The 14,705-nt window shown below is 36.7% G+C and overlaps 1 protein-coding gene across 1 annotated transcript; it reads right to left on the bottom strand.

Annotated features, from left to right (window-relative positions):
* Positions 1 to 4,535: 4,535 nt before the first annotated feature.
* Positions 4,536 to 13,379, bottom strand: LOC116246251 (protein AUXIN RESPONSE 4). The gene is made up of 3 exons (XM_031618015.2): positions 12,012 to 13,379; positions 5,130 to 5,441; positions 4,536 to 5,030 (listed from the first exon to the last, which is right to left on the bottom strand). The coding sequence occupies exons 1-2, from the start codon at positions 13,377 to 13,379 to the stop codon at positions 5,169 to 5,171; spliced, it is 1,641 nt and encodes a 546-aa protein (XP_031473875.2). The 3' UTR covers positions 4,536 to 5,030; positions 5,130 to 5,168.
* Between the last annotated feature and the right edge of the window lie 1,326 nt (positions 13,380 to 14,705).

The raw sequence follows: 14,705 nt of genomic DNA, 5'->3' as shown, positions 1-14,705 counted from the left end.
AAATCAAATTCTTTACTTATCTGTTTCTTCTTATTCAAATAAACAGTCTTTATGGCAAATGCAACTTGACAAACGTTTTTCAATGAATTGGTAATTATGGTTCTTGGTGAATATATTGTTCATGAACATACATAAAATCTAGTTATTTTACATGGTGTCGTCATCACATTTTTTTTTCATTTCTTTATGGTCCAATGGTGATTTAGCTAACTTGTCAGACCAGATTTCTTGATGGGCAAAAGGGAACTTTTTTATTTTCACCTAACCCAATACTATATCTCATGATTGTTCTTTGAAAATTGAAGATTGTAAAGTTGGTCCCATCTTTTTTTCTTACTGGCATGGTTCTGAAATCTTGTGATATGTGGCCTTCTAATATGTAGACATTACCTTACATTTTGTAAGTTAACAATTGAATGTATTGATTCTCAAGTCTTTGTTCTCAATGGCATATTTTTACTTCTCTCCACTTGTCTTGAGTTTGATTTATGTCACTTTGGATGTACGTATTAATATTCTAATAATTGGATTTTTTTTGCAAGCGGAGATTGGCTCTATAAGTTCAAAAATAAAACTCTTGACAAGATGTCAATGGACATGGGTTTGAAACTGAAAAATGGTAAGGTTTGTAAAATTCAAAATATTGTAGCTTCCAATTTAGGTTTGTGTGTGTCTTCCTCTAAATTCTAGATAAAGATGAGTCAGTTTTTTGGGAGCTAAGCCTAGAAAGATGTTGACCAACAGTCTAGCATCCAAAAAGATCAGTATCACTTGAGTCAGGCTTCGTCACATGGAATAATTTATTTTTCAGTCTCTTGCTAAAGCATTGCATGCAGGCTGCATGGAGGTCAACAAAATTTTGTTGATGGTGCTTTACTATAGAATAAAATTTTGAAGTTCAAGAACTTCAATTTAACTATTTTGAAGCATCTTAAATCTTGAGGCTTTTCTTCTCAATGGTCTTCTCCTTCCTTATTAATTCTATTTTGTTATTTTTGACAGTCCAGCATTAGATTTTCTTCTCAAGACTCTAACTTTATGGAACATAATTGTTATTTCAAGGAATTAATTGCTGCCTCAACTTAGCCGTAATGAAGAGTTTCCAAAATCGTGGAATAAAGCTCTTGTTGTCCTCTACTGGAGAGTGGAATTTGCCCTTAATTTTTTTGTTAAATTGTAATGGAGGTGTGCTTTTAAACAGGTTGTAACAGTTTATTTGAATTCAAACGGTCTCCCTGTTCGAACATTTTCATTCCATTTTAATCAAACAAAAAATTTTCTATCCTGGAATGAACATTCAAACTTATCAAACAAAAGTGGGAATTGGATAGAAAATTTCAATTCCACTTCAACTGGAACTTTGATTTTGGAATTTTCATTCCAGAATCAAAGTTACAGACCAATCAAACGCTCTGTAGGAGTTTGACAAGGAAGGAGAGACAAAATGACAAACCTAGTGAATTGATGTTTTAGTAGGTCAAGAGTATTATTGTCTTGACAAGACGAGTTAAGACCATTTTTGTGTAGAGGGCTGACATAGATTCAAAACACTTGGAAAACAAAAGAAGGTGGTTGGAAAATGGACAAAGTAGAAATAGAAAAACATCATATGATTAGAATCCTATGATTGTTTTTCCCTAGAATCAAGTGGAGAAGGATTCTAGCTTCTCTTTCCAAATTCACCAGGCCGAAAGTTTGGAACAAAACTTTAAATATAACTTATTTCTGATGTTTGATGGCAGAAAAGTGGTTCTCAATCATAGGCAAAGGCCAAGCCCGTCCAGCCTGAAGCATGCTTACGAACATCTGGACTTGGCCTCGGAGTGGTTGAAGACTTAGTCGCTCGGTTAGAGAGTTGACTCAGCGATTTGGCGAGGTTAGATCATCAACTTTTATAGTACATTTTATCAACTTTTATAGTACATTTTTCTATAAAGATATGAAAAAGATAAGTTGTTCAGGGCTTTGTGTTTGATTTTTTCATCAACTAAAACAGAATAACGTGTAATAAAAGTATGTGTATTACTTAGTAAAATTTATGATATTTTATGGTTCAACAAATAACAAACTTTAGCATTCAAGAGCACACGACAAAAAAGAAGATGTAACAATTCCAGCTGACTCCAAACTCCAACTCATGACCCAGAAAATGCCATGATCCTAGCCGACTCAGGCAACTTGCGACTTGAGTCGGTGAGTTAGCAAACTATGCTTAAAAGTGCACATATTACAGAAAAATTAAGGCGAATAGCATTCTAACAACAAATGCCTCAAAAAAAAATTTAAGAAGGAGAACTGTGACATAAATAGTTCTCTCTCTAAAGCAACCATGAAATACAGAAACGAGTTCTATATGTTGCAACAAACGTTGTCTTTCTAAAGCAACCATGAAAAAACCATTCCAATTACCATTTATGTGGTATTCAGGATCTCTAATCTGAACATTGTATTCATTGAGCTTTGGTAAACCAGACTTCTTCTCAATCATCAACCTTGCATATAAAAAGCCCACAAATTTGTGTCCTCTTGCGGTCATTCCCTTTACAATGACAGCCCTTACAGGCACGAAAAAGTTGCACCCCTAGAGGTGCGACTCGTGCCCGGAAAATAATGTCAGAACCCCTTGATTTCAGCAGGATTTACGACTCTTTGATGTTTTCAAATAAAATGGTGCCAAGGAGATCAAGCATTTGGCTCATCGGATCTAATGGGTCAAGGCCTAGACTTAGGGTTGGGTTTGGTCGAAAGTCAAACGTTGACTTAATTTTGAAAGAATTTGGTCATCTGTCCCTCAACTCTGTTCCACTGCACTAATTAAATCCGTGCTAAATTGTAGTTGTTAACTCCAACATTGATGGAACTCGAACCATGGTTCCTTCTATATTTCGAAAAATTTTGTTGGCATGCAATATAATTAATGAAGTCAATTTGTATTGGCCAAAAGTTAAAGGCATATTTGTGACAGCCAGTTTGATTCTTCACTAAAAGGACCAAAAACAAAGATTGCATTAGCTGAAATTGATGCAAAGGAAAGGGATACGTTCTGTGCTTTTGGTTTTCAAGTACTTTTGATGTGAAACTAGTTCACGAAATAATAAGAAACCGTCCACATTAACGTAGAGTAGTGATTGGGTACATCCTCAGGAAACGGCAGGGCCAATGATAGAAGGTCAAAAATATGCCAAGCAAGAAACAGCAACTTTTATATCATAAATTAAATAACAAAAAGTACATTAAGCAAAGCAGAAAGAATAAATAGATAAGAGGAACGATTTGTTTATGGTAAAAAAACACAGCACAACTAATTGTTCATTAGGATAACGAAAATTATTAAGATGAATACTAACATGATAAAAACAAATCACTCCACATTAAAATGAATTACAATAAACTAAAAGTAGTACAGTGAGCTTAAGAGAATGGTTGCCTGAATCAATCAAGAAGCCATAAACATAAGCAGATTAGGACAACACAATACCACTGCATGTAGTGAATTTAGGATATTGTACGTTGAGTGCAAAAATGAACATGGACTACCACCCATCAACTTTCGTGGTACACCAAAAACTAAAATGTATGAAAACATTTTTAGTGACCATCAACCACATAGAAAAGTTGTTCAGCATTTACCTAAGACTGCAACAAACAAAGGTCAAATCACAAAGATAGAAGGCAAACTGGCAATTCTTAAAGCCTTAAAAAACTAACAATATACACTTAGCATGAAATGAATTATAAATCTTTAACTGACATATATGGCGGAACTAAATCATGAACCAAGAATACTACACTAGATCCTAAAATCATGAAACACACAAAACAATGGCCACATATTCTAGAACGTTAAAATCTTAGAAATTTAAGTTTTAGCAAAATTCTTAATGTCTACAAACATTAAATGAAAATGGTGAAGAAACATACCTATCATAGGTTCAAACACAAGCGCAAAAATTGATGAGGCAGTGAGAGAGAACGTGATGAAAGTGCAAAAAGAACACACAACAATCAAAATGAATTTCCAAGAATAAATCTAATTTGACATATACCATCTGGAGGATTTTTTCTTCACCAAAAGGGACTGTATTTGGATTTTTGAGTTGAAGAAAGGTCGCAGATGCAAAATGCCTAGCTGTAAATGGAAAACAGAACTTCATCTAAGCTACATTTGAATGGTAATAGGTGAACTTTGAATTTCCAAACCAGATCTTTTCAGTAGTAAGATTCGTCACAGTGAAGCTTCCCTCAACATTCTGTGATTGCTCAGAACACTTTCGTTGCAGTGACACTTTGTTAGGAGCATTTGCTGGACACTCTGAGCAATTTTTTGCCGTTTTGTTGACGCAAAAAACGCCAGGTCTGGAGCTTACCTACCCCACTGGAAAAAGGAAACACGTGCAATTGAACAGAGTCCCTCAAACACAATGGGAGCATTCAGATGTTGAACTTGTAATCTCCTCCAATTAACCAAGTGTGTGTTTTTTCTTTTTGGAAGCCTCGAGAAATGTTTTTCTGCCTTTCAAAGGAATCAAACTAAGTTTCAGAAAAGAAATCATTCACGTCCATCTTTCTTAAAAATGACAACAACAAAAGCCCTTTTAAGAGTTCTGATTGGGGCTTTCTCACCTGCCATATTAAAGCACAACCAATCTATAACAAGTCATCTGTAGGTAGGTACATGAGCAATCATCTAAAGAAATGTGTTGAAAGAAAGTTTTTGAATTATCAAGGATGGACTATCCAAAAGGCAAAACAAATATTAGGGATGAAAATTGTGTGACTTGTCAGAAGCATGATTCCTGTAGAAGCCATTGAAACATACTGCTATGACTTCCACCTCCATCCAGAAAGCCAGAGACTTTGGCAACACGTACAAGTGCTCTAAGCAACAGAAGTTCTGCAAATGTGTCATCACCTCCAAGGTTCCAAGTTAAAGCTAAACATACGAACTCCTCTGTTCAACAGCAGAACCTAAAACTGAAAATGTTGCAAAAGCCAAGAAATACACTGCTATTCCACATTTAAACTCCCATCTGCAGAAGAATGAAGAAGCCCAAACTTTTTAGAATGAAATTAGACCATTTTTTTCCCATGAATTAAACTAGGCCATTTTTGGTAAAAGGAAAAACTACCTCCTTAATTTGGTCCACTTTTCTCCTTTGCCATCATATTCAACTCCAATGTTCATGCCCAAGTCCGTAATCATTCGGGTAACTGGTTTCATGACCATGATGATAATGGTCATGATCATGGTCATTTTCATGACCATGATGATAATGGTCATGATTGTGGTCATTTTCATGACCATGATGGAAGTGAATATTCGATTTCTTCATCATTTTGCTATTACTATCCAGTTCAGTCTCTTCTATTCTTCTAACAGATTTTGGCAATGAAAGTACAAACTGAGCAATTGCTTCTGCCACTGAATCTGCTCCATCTTCCTATAAGCATGAGAAGAAAAGTATCATATTAGCATTCAAGCAAACTAGATTGGTAACTATTTGCTGAAAGAAATTACAAGTGAATTCAACCTCACAACTTCTAATGACCAATTTCGTCTAAAACTGACAATAGCATTTATTCTCACGGATTCTCATTTGCCACTTTGACAGTGATACTACTACGAACCAGAAGAAAATAAGGGTTCAGGTATGTATAGTGGTTTTCTTTCAGAAGATCATAAATATGAAACTACTTCTAGGTCAGTTATTTGAGATGTTATAATCTACTCAGAGAATATAAGCCACACAGACCCAGCTGCTTGAAAAAGTCTCTTTTAAGGGCTGAACATGAATGTAATACAAGCTGTACTGACCCCACTGCTTGATCCACTGGATGTCAATTTGCACTATTGTTTGTTTCCAATCACTACCCTAGAGTTATTGTCCAAGACAAAAAGTAACCCAGGAACACATATCCTCGAAACTGTTGGGCACTGCCTAAGCAGTTAGTGGCTCCTAGAATGGAGGTGGTACTTAGGAAAAAAAAAACGAGGAAAAGAAAATCAGCATAAAAAAGAGATAAGACATGCCCCGAACAGTAGGAGAAGAAGAGGACAAAGAAATGTTGCTTCAAACAGCAGCAGCAGCAGAAGAAGAAGACAACTAGGCTTTTGATCATATTTAAGACGTCAGCTGCTCAGTGCCCAGGCATTAGCCCAGACGTTTCCATATGCCAGATTAGATAGCCAGCATGCCTGGCACTCCAGGCTCATGTTAGACAATATAAATATGTAGTCATCAACCTGTTTTGAAAATCTTAATGTTAGATAGTAAAACTATTCCCAACTAATTCTCACACTTCGATGTTGTATGACCAGATTTGAGTTGCAGTAATCATTTCCAGGAAATGGATAACACTGGTTTGTTTCCGAAAGAAGCTGTTATATTTTGTCAAGCATCAATCAAACTGTTGTTCAGCGCCCATCCAATCAGCAGTACAATGGCACCAGTATATAGGATGCAGGTTGAAGCAATCAAGGAACCAGGTACACTTAAGAGTTGGAAGGAAAGGAGTAGCAAGCTCTGTAAACCATAGTCATCCACCAAAAGAAATATACATGAGAGAGAAAGAGAGTGTGATTGACAATAGTGTCAAGGAAAGTAAAACACTGTCGCTGAATAAAAAATGAATTATTAACTCCCAAGATCCTTCAAATAAAGCTTACAAAATAATGGGACAAAGTCCCTTATTTATAATATGAAAAATACAAAAGGAAGGAAAGGAGATAGCCCAACGGCTACTTGAACTTGACCATACAAATAGAAAAAGGAAAAGATGGAAAAAACACAAGAGCAAAACAGATATAATATTATAAACTAAATATATATAGGATTCATGGATCCTTCTCACAGCATGCACCACTATGTGTGCATCGGGGCACGTGCATGATTAAAGGCCGCCCAATAAAATGCATCAAGGGCAGCCTCGATGGGAGGGGACCCCTCCCCTCTTAACACCCTTACCACCCCCCCCCCCCCCCCCCCAGACACAAAACCCCCAAACCCCGGACGTTCACTTCTCTTTAAATTAAAATTCTGGTCAGATGCCCCCTCCATCAAAACTTCTGGTCAGATGACCGAAAGTTTATTAAGAAGGAAAGCAAAATGGGAACCAACATTGGATTTTGAAGGAAGCAACCATTTCATATTTTGATGTGATGCATAGCAACTCAGTAGCCTTCGTCAAGAATTCTTATCAACATAATGAATTTCCATCTCAATGTGTTTGGTTCTTTAGTGAAATGTATGGTTGCTGACAATGCAAATAACACTCTTATTGCCACAACATAACTTCAATGGTGAGTTCAAACACAAGCCCATGTTATTTACAAGGCCTTTTATCCATACTACCTCAGAGTCAGTTGTAGCTATCAATTGATATTCAACTTTAGTCGATCAAAGAGATACCTTTTGTTGCTTTTACACCTCCAAGTCATTATAACTACCACAAAAAATGCAGAAACCAGTTGTAGATTGATGGTTATTAGGATCATCCCTCCAATCAGCATCTATGTAAACTATGAGACCCAATGATGATGAGGAAGACAGAAAGATTCCCTTGGTAACGGTATTCTTAAGATATCTGACAATATGTATGACCACTCTCATGCGAACTGTAGCTGGTCCATGCTGAAATTAGCTAGCTAATCACGTGAACAAGTGAGCTATATCAAGTATAGTGACGAAGAGGTAAGATAGAGCTCCAATAAGTTGTCCCTAAGGAATTTGGTTAGTCAAGAGTTCCCCATCATTAATCTTTATTTTAACACCAAGAGTTTCAGATGTATCCACCACTATATCAACTGTAATTCCTAAATGATCAACAACTTTAGAGGTAAATTTAATATGAGATAGAAGGTAGCCACTTGATGAATAGGTTAACTTAATACCAAGAAAATATGTCAAAAATCCAAAATTTTATATCAAACTTTTGTATGGAATGTTTTATTTCAACATTGTTTTGCTTCACTTCCAGTTATAGTCATATCATCAACATATGACAATAAGATGACTATTTTTTTTAGTAGTTTTAACTTAACAAAAGGCGTAGTGTCTGTATAGTAAAATTTAAAGTGACATTATTTCATGATCTTGCTAAATTTATCAAGGCAAGTTTTAAGGGCTTGTTTTAAGTCATTAAAAGCCTCTTTTAAGATGAACCTATTTTACCTTGAACTTATTCATGCCAAGAAGAGTTCTCGTATAAACAACTTATTCATCAAGTTCGCCATTTAAAAAGGCTGAACATCCAACTGCAATAAGAGCTCTATTAGATGTCAAGCTATGGATGTAAAGGTTTTCTTTATAATTTATTCCACATTCCTGTGCATACTCTTTAGCCACTAATCTGCTTTTATATCTTCCAAGGCTCTCATTGCTCTTGGTCTTAACCATTGTCACAAATATCGTTCTTGGGTTTTTAATGGTGAGATTGTTCTTGGGTTTTTATAACAGCAAAGTTGTATTTTTCGGGAACATTTCAGGAAAAACTTGGAAAATTTTAAAAAATAAAATAATAGGTATAAATGAAATAAATGAGAAACTAACAGGAAAACATAAATAAAACTATATAACAGTGAAGAAGGAATGTTTTAATGATAATAAAAATGATGAAAATAATTTAGTTTAAGTTATCCATTATAATTTCAATGCTAAAAAATAGTAAAATGAAAAAATTGGGATAAGAACGCGATAAATATTTTTTCCCAAAATTTTCAAAATATTGCAATTTTTTCCCATTTTTCTTATTTTTGGCATTATTATCATGACATTTTCATCGAAAATATTGCAAATTTGCAATATCTATGACACTGGTCTTAACTTTATGTCCACCTACATCCTGCAGCATTTTAAGGTCAACAATCTAAATGTTTTACATTTTTCAATAACATTTAGCTCATTCTTCATGGCTTTTATCAATTGAGAATTGCCTTTGGCATCATAGTAACAAGTGGGTTCAATAAAAGAGTGTACAGATATGAGACAAGATCTACAAAAAAAAAAGAGCATCATGGGGAACTTTATGAATGGTCTAGTGAATCTTTGGGATCTTCCAACAAAGGTTTGCTCATTTTGGTTAGGAGGTTCATTAATGGAATTATTTCTAGTGGGGATTCATCAATAAATACATTTCTAGTGAGAGACCTATCCTCATTGGTGGTCTCATTATGAATGCAAGCAGAATTCTCAAAGTCAACAATATAATCATCATTAAACATAATAGGCATACGAAGAAAAAAACAGTCATCTGAACTTTGAGATATACTATGATCAAAGTCATTCGTGTTCTTAAGAAAGGTCACACTTCTAGATACAAAAAAGTTGCCATTTTTCAAATCCAAACATCTATATCCCCTATGTTTTCAGCATATCCAATTAAAATAGAATGAATAGCTCAAATAGAAAGTTCATCATCTAAATCGGTTAAAAACTTAAACCAAAAAATTTACATCCAAATACTCTAAATGGGTTATAATCAGGCTCAATTTTATAACGCTTGTCAATAGAAGAGAGGTCTTAAAGGAATAATGAAGGCATTCTTAAGTAAATAAATGGAGGTAAGGGCGGCTTTGGCCCGCAACATTTTTCAAACAATTTTGGGAACATGTAAGGTTTTAGCAGTTACAACTTACCATATTTTGGGAACATGTAAGGTTTTATTGAGGTTTTCTGGAACAAGATCTTTGATGTATGCTTCTATTTCTTTTACATATCACTGGAAAAACATTCTCCCCACATTTGGTTCTAAGCCTAATAACATTAGCATTAAATTGTTTTTTGGATCATTTTGTGAAAAAATTTAAAACAATTAAAGACTTCATATTTGAACTTGAGGAAGTAGATCCATGTGAATTTAAAAGTCATCAACAAAAATAACATAATAAGAAAAGTCTCCTTTTGAGAGTACAAATGCCGGTCCCCATACATCCAAATGTATCAATTGATTCAATTCAAAAGGTTTAGAGGAGAAAAATTTTCCTCGACCAAATGGAGTGCTTTCATTTTTCCCAAGATACAATATTTATCAGAGGAAAAAAAAATCTTCTTTGAAGAATTCTTTAACAAAGGATAAAGAAAATATTTTCCAAAGGATGATGCCTTAATCTTTTATAACGAAGTTCTAAAACTATTTCATTCACAATATTAGAAAAGGATTTTTGGCCTAAATCAAGAAAGTCCATGTAATAGAAATCTTTACTTCTATGGCCTTCGCCAGTCCACTTCTTGAACTGGCTATCCTGCACAATGCAATCCTTGGATAAGAAGGAAACATTGTTCCCATGGTCGGTTACTTGAGAAAATGACAAGAATTAAATTTAGTTTAGGAATACATCTAACATCCGAAACCTTAAAAAAAATTGGAGTTTTTCATGTGTTTGCCAAGTGCTCCAGTGTTTTCAATGCTTAAATTTTTGTCATCATCAACAAAAACATATCTGTTGAAATAAATAGGTTTCCAATCGGAATGTATAGACTTATTAAGAGTCATATGAAAAGAGGCACCCAAGTCCAAAAGCCAAGACTTCGCACATTTATTTGAAAAAGTGAAAGTGGTAACTCTGGTAAAAGAATTCCTTTTAATAAAAAGATGAAAAAACTTGCAGAAATTGAGAGATAGAAGCCTGCATTCCTTCCATGGATGCCTGAATTTCACCTAATGAAATTTATTATTTGTTCTCCACAGTGAAAACTCACTTTTTTTCCCTTTTCAACTTGGGATATCTATGTCTAATGTGTCTCGGTTGCTTGCAAAGATGACAGTACATTCTTACAGAAGTCTTTATTGTTTTGTTTGATTTAAAATGTAGAGGCCTTAGGGCCTTACATTGTGTCTCAGTTTTGACATAGCCAAAAAAAATATTAACCTAGGGTTTCTTATTATATAATCTTATTTCTTCCATAGTTTATCCAGCTAACACTTCTTGAATGTTAGGCAGTCGTTCTCTATGAAGAAGAGTCATCTTGACCCTATCAAATTCAGGATGATGAGTACACTTTCTGAACCAACTCCATTTCAGTTTAAACAATTGAGAAATTGGCTTTATCAAAGAAACATATCATTAAATAGATCAAAATATTCAAAAGGAAACTAATAAAAACTACACTTATCACCTCCATATAGCAATAAGAATGTCATATCATCAAAGTAGGTAACTTTATGACAACAGTGCCTTTTCTGTTATAAGATTTCACATTTTGTCAAAATACCAACAATATCAGTCCTCATAAAAAGGCCAACTACAAGTCCACCTTTGTGTATTTTACTTTGACGCCACAAATCATGTGCATAGGGAAGGTCGAGTTAATTAATTTCAATATCAGCTAAAGACCTAGACAAGAAAGAAGAGGATACTTGGTCTCCTCTGTGGCGTTCAAAGACGAAGCACTGAAACTTGGTTCAAGCAGCTTACAGGATAATGCAAGCAGAAAGGCAGGTTCACATATTACTAGCAGTATGAGGCGACAGTGGAGCTTTCTGAATTTCTAAGAAGAAGCATGTATATGATCTCCGCTGCTTTATTAGGAGGGAAGTTGGATAGCAGAACGCATTGGATATTGATCGAATTGGTAATACCAAAAAAACTTTCGATACTTGGAACATTCTAAAAAGTTCAACATCAGAATTTCCTAACAGCGGATTCCACTCTAGCAAGGGGATCAGTTAAAAGACACATTAATGTGAAGGGAACTTCAATACGATCACAGACGCACGGTACCATAATATGCTAAGGATCGATTCATCTCACACACTCATAGTAGAGCAAAACCATGGGTCCAGGTTACACCAGAGGGCAAAAGTGACTCAACTCAACAATCACTATGGCCTTGATATCCGAGGCGGAGAGATGTGCTCCACTAGTGACTGCCTCCCAACGACTTGCCTGCCTTTGGGACGTCGTTTGAATTCATAAAGAGTGATAGCAGAAGTGTTCGTATACTAAAAGCTAAGCGCATTTAAACGAAAAACAAAAAATATTTCGCTTGGTTCAAATTTTGCTCAGGTCTCACCTGAGGCCATCTTCCGCCAGAATGGGCAACGAATCCGGCATGAGGAAATGCAGCAGCTACTCTGCGACCTTCTTTGGTCCAATCCTCCGACCACGTGCTCGACCACAGTATTCTCGCCGGCACCCCGCTCATTACGGGTGAATTGACCCATTCTGCCAGATCGAAGCTCGAATTAATCCGCCTCCCCATCTCGGCAACTGCCTTTGCACCACCTCTAGCCTTAAGAAGAAGTCGATGATCGTTTCCCGTAGACCATGACATTGACTTAGAACAACAATGTCTGAGCAGTGCAGTGTAAATCCACTTTGAAGCCAAAAGCACCTCTCTCACTCCAACCACATCCAGAACCCAGAAAGGAAACGCCGATTTCTTCGGATCTGTTACGGCATCAACGATGGTTACGCTACGAATCGATCCAGAAGCTACCGACCGCATCAGTCCACTGATTGCCGTCACAGCCGAATCGTGAAGAACTAGATGAGCCGGGGACAGATCCATTAAATCGATAATCTGTTCAATAACGGCCCCAACTCTCACGGAATCCAATCCAATCGGCCTAAGTTCCTCTGAAAACCGAACCCTCGTTTTCTTCTCGTGGTAGGGAAGGTCTCCAGTTTCAACGAGTTGGTCAAACCCCCAGAAAAGACCCTTCTCCTTGATTTCATCATAAACGTCCCGAAACGAATCGAACATCCGCGGCCATTGATCTTCCACGGTTTCCCGGAAGGATTTACCAGAGAAGCCCGAACCTGGGAGATCGATCGCGACGGCTCGGATGCCGCGAGAGGCGAGGGACTCAAGGACATGCCGGAACGAGAAGGAATCACAGCCAGTACCGTGGACCAGAAGCACGGTCTCTCCCTCCCTGGGACCTTGTTCGACGACGAAGAGCTCGACGGCCTGCTCGTTGTCGGGACCAACATAGACCTTGATGGTTTTGCCTCTGGAAAAATGGGAGTGGAGGGAAGGGGTGAGAGAGAGGAACCACGACTTGTCGTCAAGGGGTGGCTGCTGGAGGGAGGAGACAGAGACCAGGACGAGGGCGAGGAGGGAGACGAAGACTATGAGGTATGCCCAGAAGGCAAAAATGGTCGGGGAGCCGCTACCCTTGTTGCCGCCGTTGCTGGTTCTCCTGTTGGAGGTGGTTTTGTCGAGCTCCTCATTGGTTGGTTCTTTCTCCTCGAGAAGGGCAGTCTCTTCTTTGATTTCGACCATCTCCCCCTGGCGAAAGTTTCCGCCTCCGGCAACCGACGGCCACTGCAAGAGAAAGGAAGACCAGTGTGCGACTGCGCAGTCAATCCGCTGCCCGGAGGACCGAAGTTCTTCCGAAGGTACGGCCGCAGGAGGATTCGGTCGGTGATTGGACATATTTTTTTATTGTCATCATTGATGGGAACAAAGAATCTCACTGCGAATCAAATTGGAAACCGACAAGGTCTGTCCAAAGGAATAATCAAAATTACATAAACGGTTTAAAGAGAGATTGCAATTTGTTCTTCAGTGTTCATACATGAGTTTCATCCTCGCCGTTCGTCTTCGTTAATGACTGATCACCAAACACTTCCTCCTGGATTGCACATGAAAGATTGTTCCAATGTTTAAAGACTGAAAACATGGGCAGCAAAATTTGGAAGGAAATTGATTTTTTCTTGTTTTTTGTTGCAAAATAGGAATTATTTCATATGTCTGAAAATGACACATTTAAAAATTTTGAGTGGATCATCAAATTACCGGCAGCCAAACTGGCATTTGAAAAAACACTTCCCTTTTTATGCCGTGATTTTTGTTTATCTTTTCTTGTGCTTGTCAATTTTAATACTAGCTAGAAATTTTGGCTGAAGGGGCATTAATTCAACAACTAATGCTTTAAAAGCACTTATATATATTAACAATCAAATATGTAAAAACATTAATGACAAAATAAACAAAGTTTATGAGAGAAAATTTGTGTGCCCTTGGGCACGCTAGGCCTTCAAAAGCAATGTTTTTTTAAAATGTCCTTCATAGTATTTTTACATTTTTATTTTATATTTACAAAAAAAAATCTTTTTCAATGTGAACTGAAGGAGCTATTAACCATACTGACACATGAAAATTCATGTACCAATATGGTGCATATAACGAGGTTCGAGATTGTGAGGTTAGTATGGACAATCCCACACAAATCACCATGTGGTTCCGCCAAAAGAATTAACAAAAGTTATAAAAAAAATTGTGGTATAGGAGAATAAAAAGGACAGTGATTAGTATCAAATGCAAACTTGAGAAGTTTCCAAAAAAAGTTTGTGTTTGTTCCCCTGTGTCTGAGAGCCCGCACAAACTGAAGGAGTCATCCCGTGACAATGTTATTACAATAATAAAATATTATTGATATAGGCCCAAACATTTGCATTTTGCACTGATGATAAATAATTTCTTCCCTACTTGCATCTTGCATGTTATATGTTGTGGTCCCTAACAAGGGGCCATGTATTCTGAGTTGGAAATGACTATCTGCTGTCAGTTAAATGGAAGACCCCACTTTTACCACAATACCCTTCTTTTAAAGCTATGTTAACAGCATAACATGGGAATTGCCTTCACATATTTGCAACTTCAATGAGAAAATGGTCATGTAAACCACTTCAAACAAAAGTTTGTTGTTGGCAACATCGGTTTCCCAGCCATTGAAAGCAAGACAGCCTCCATTATATG

The sequence above is a fragment of the Nymphaea colorata genome, chromosome 1 (genome assembly GCF_008831285.2).
Source record: "Nymphaea colorata isolate Beijing-Zhang1983 chromosome 1, ASM883128v2, whole genome shotgun sequence".
Lineage (NCBI taxonomy): Eukaryota > Viridiplantae > Streptophyta > Magnoliopsida > Nymphaeales > Nymphaeaceae > Nymphaea > Nymphaea colorata.
Note: the sequence above shows the minus strand (reverse complement) of the source record. Positions and strands in the feature narration are given on the sequence as shown.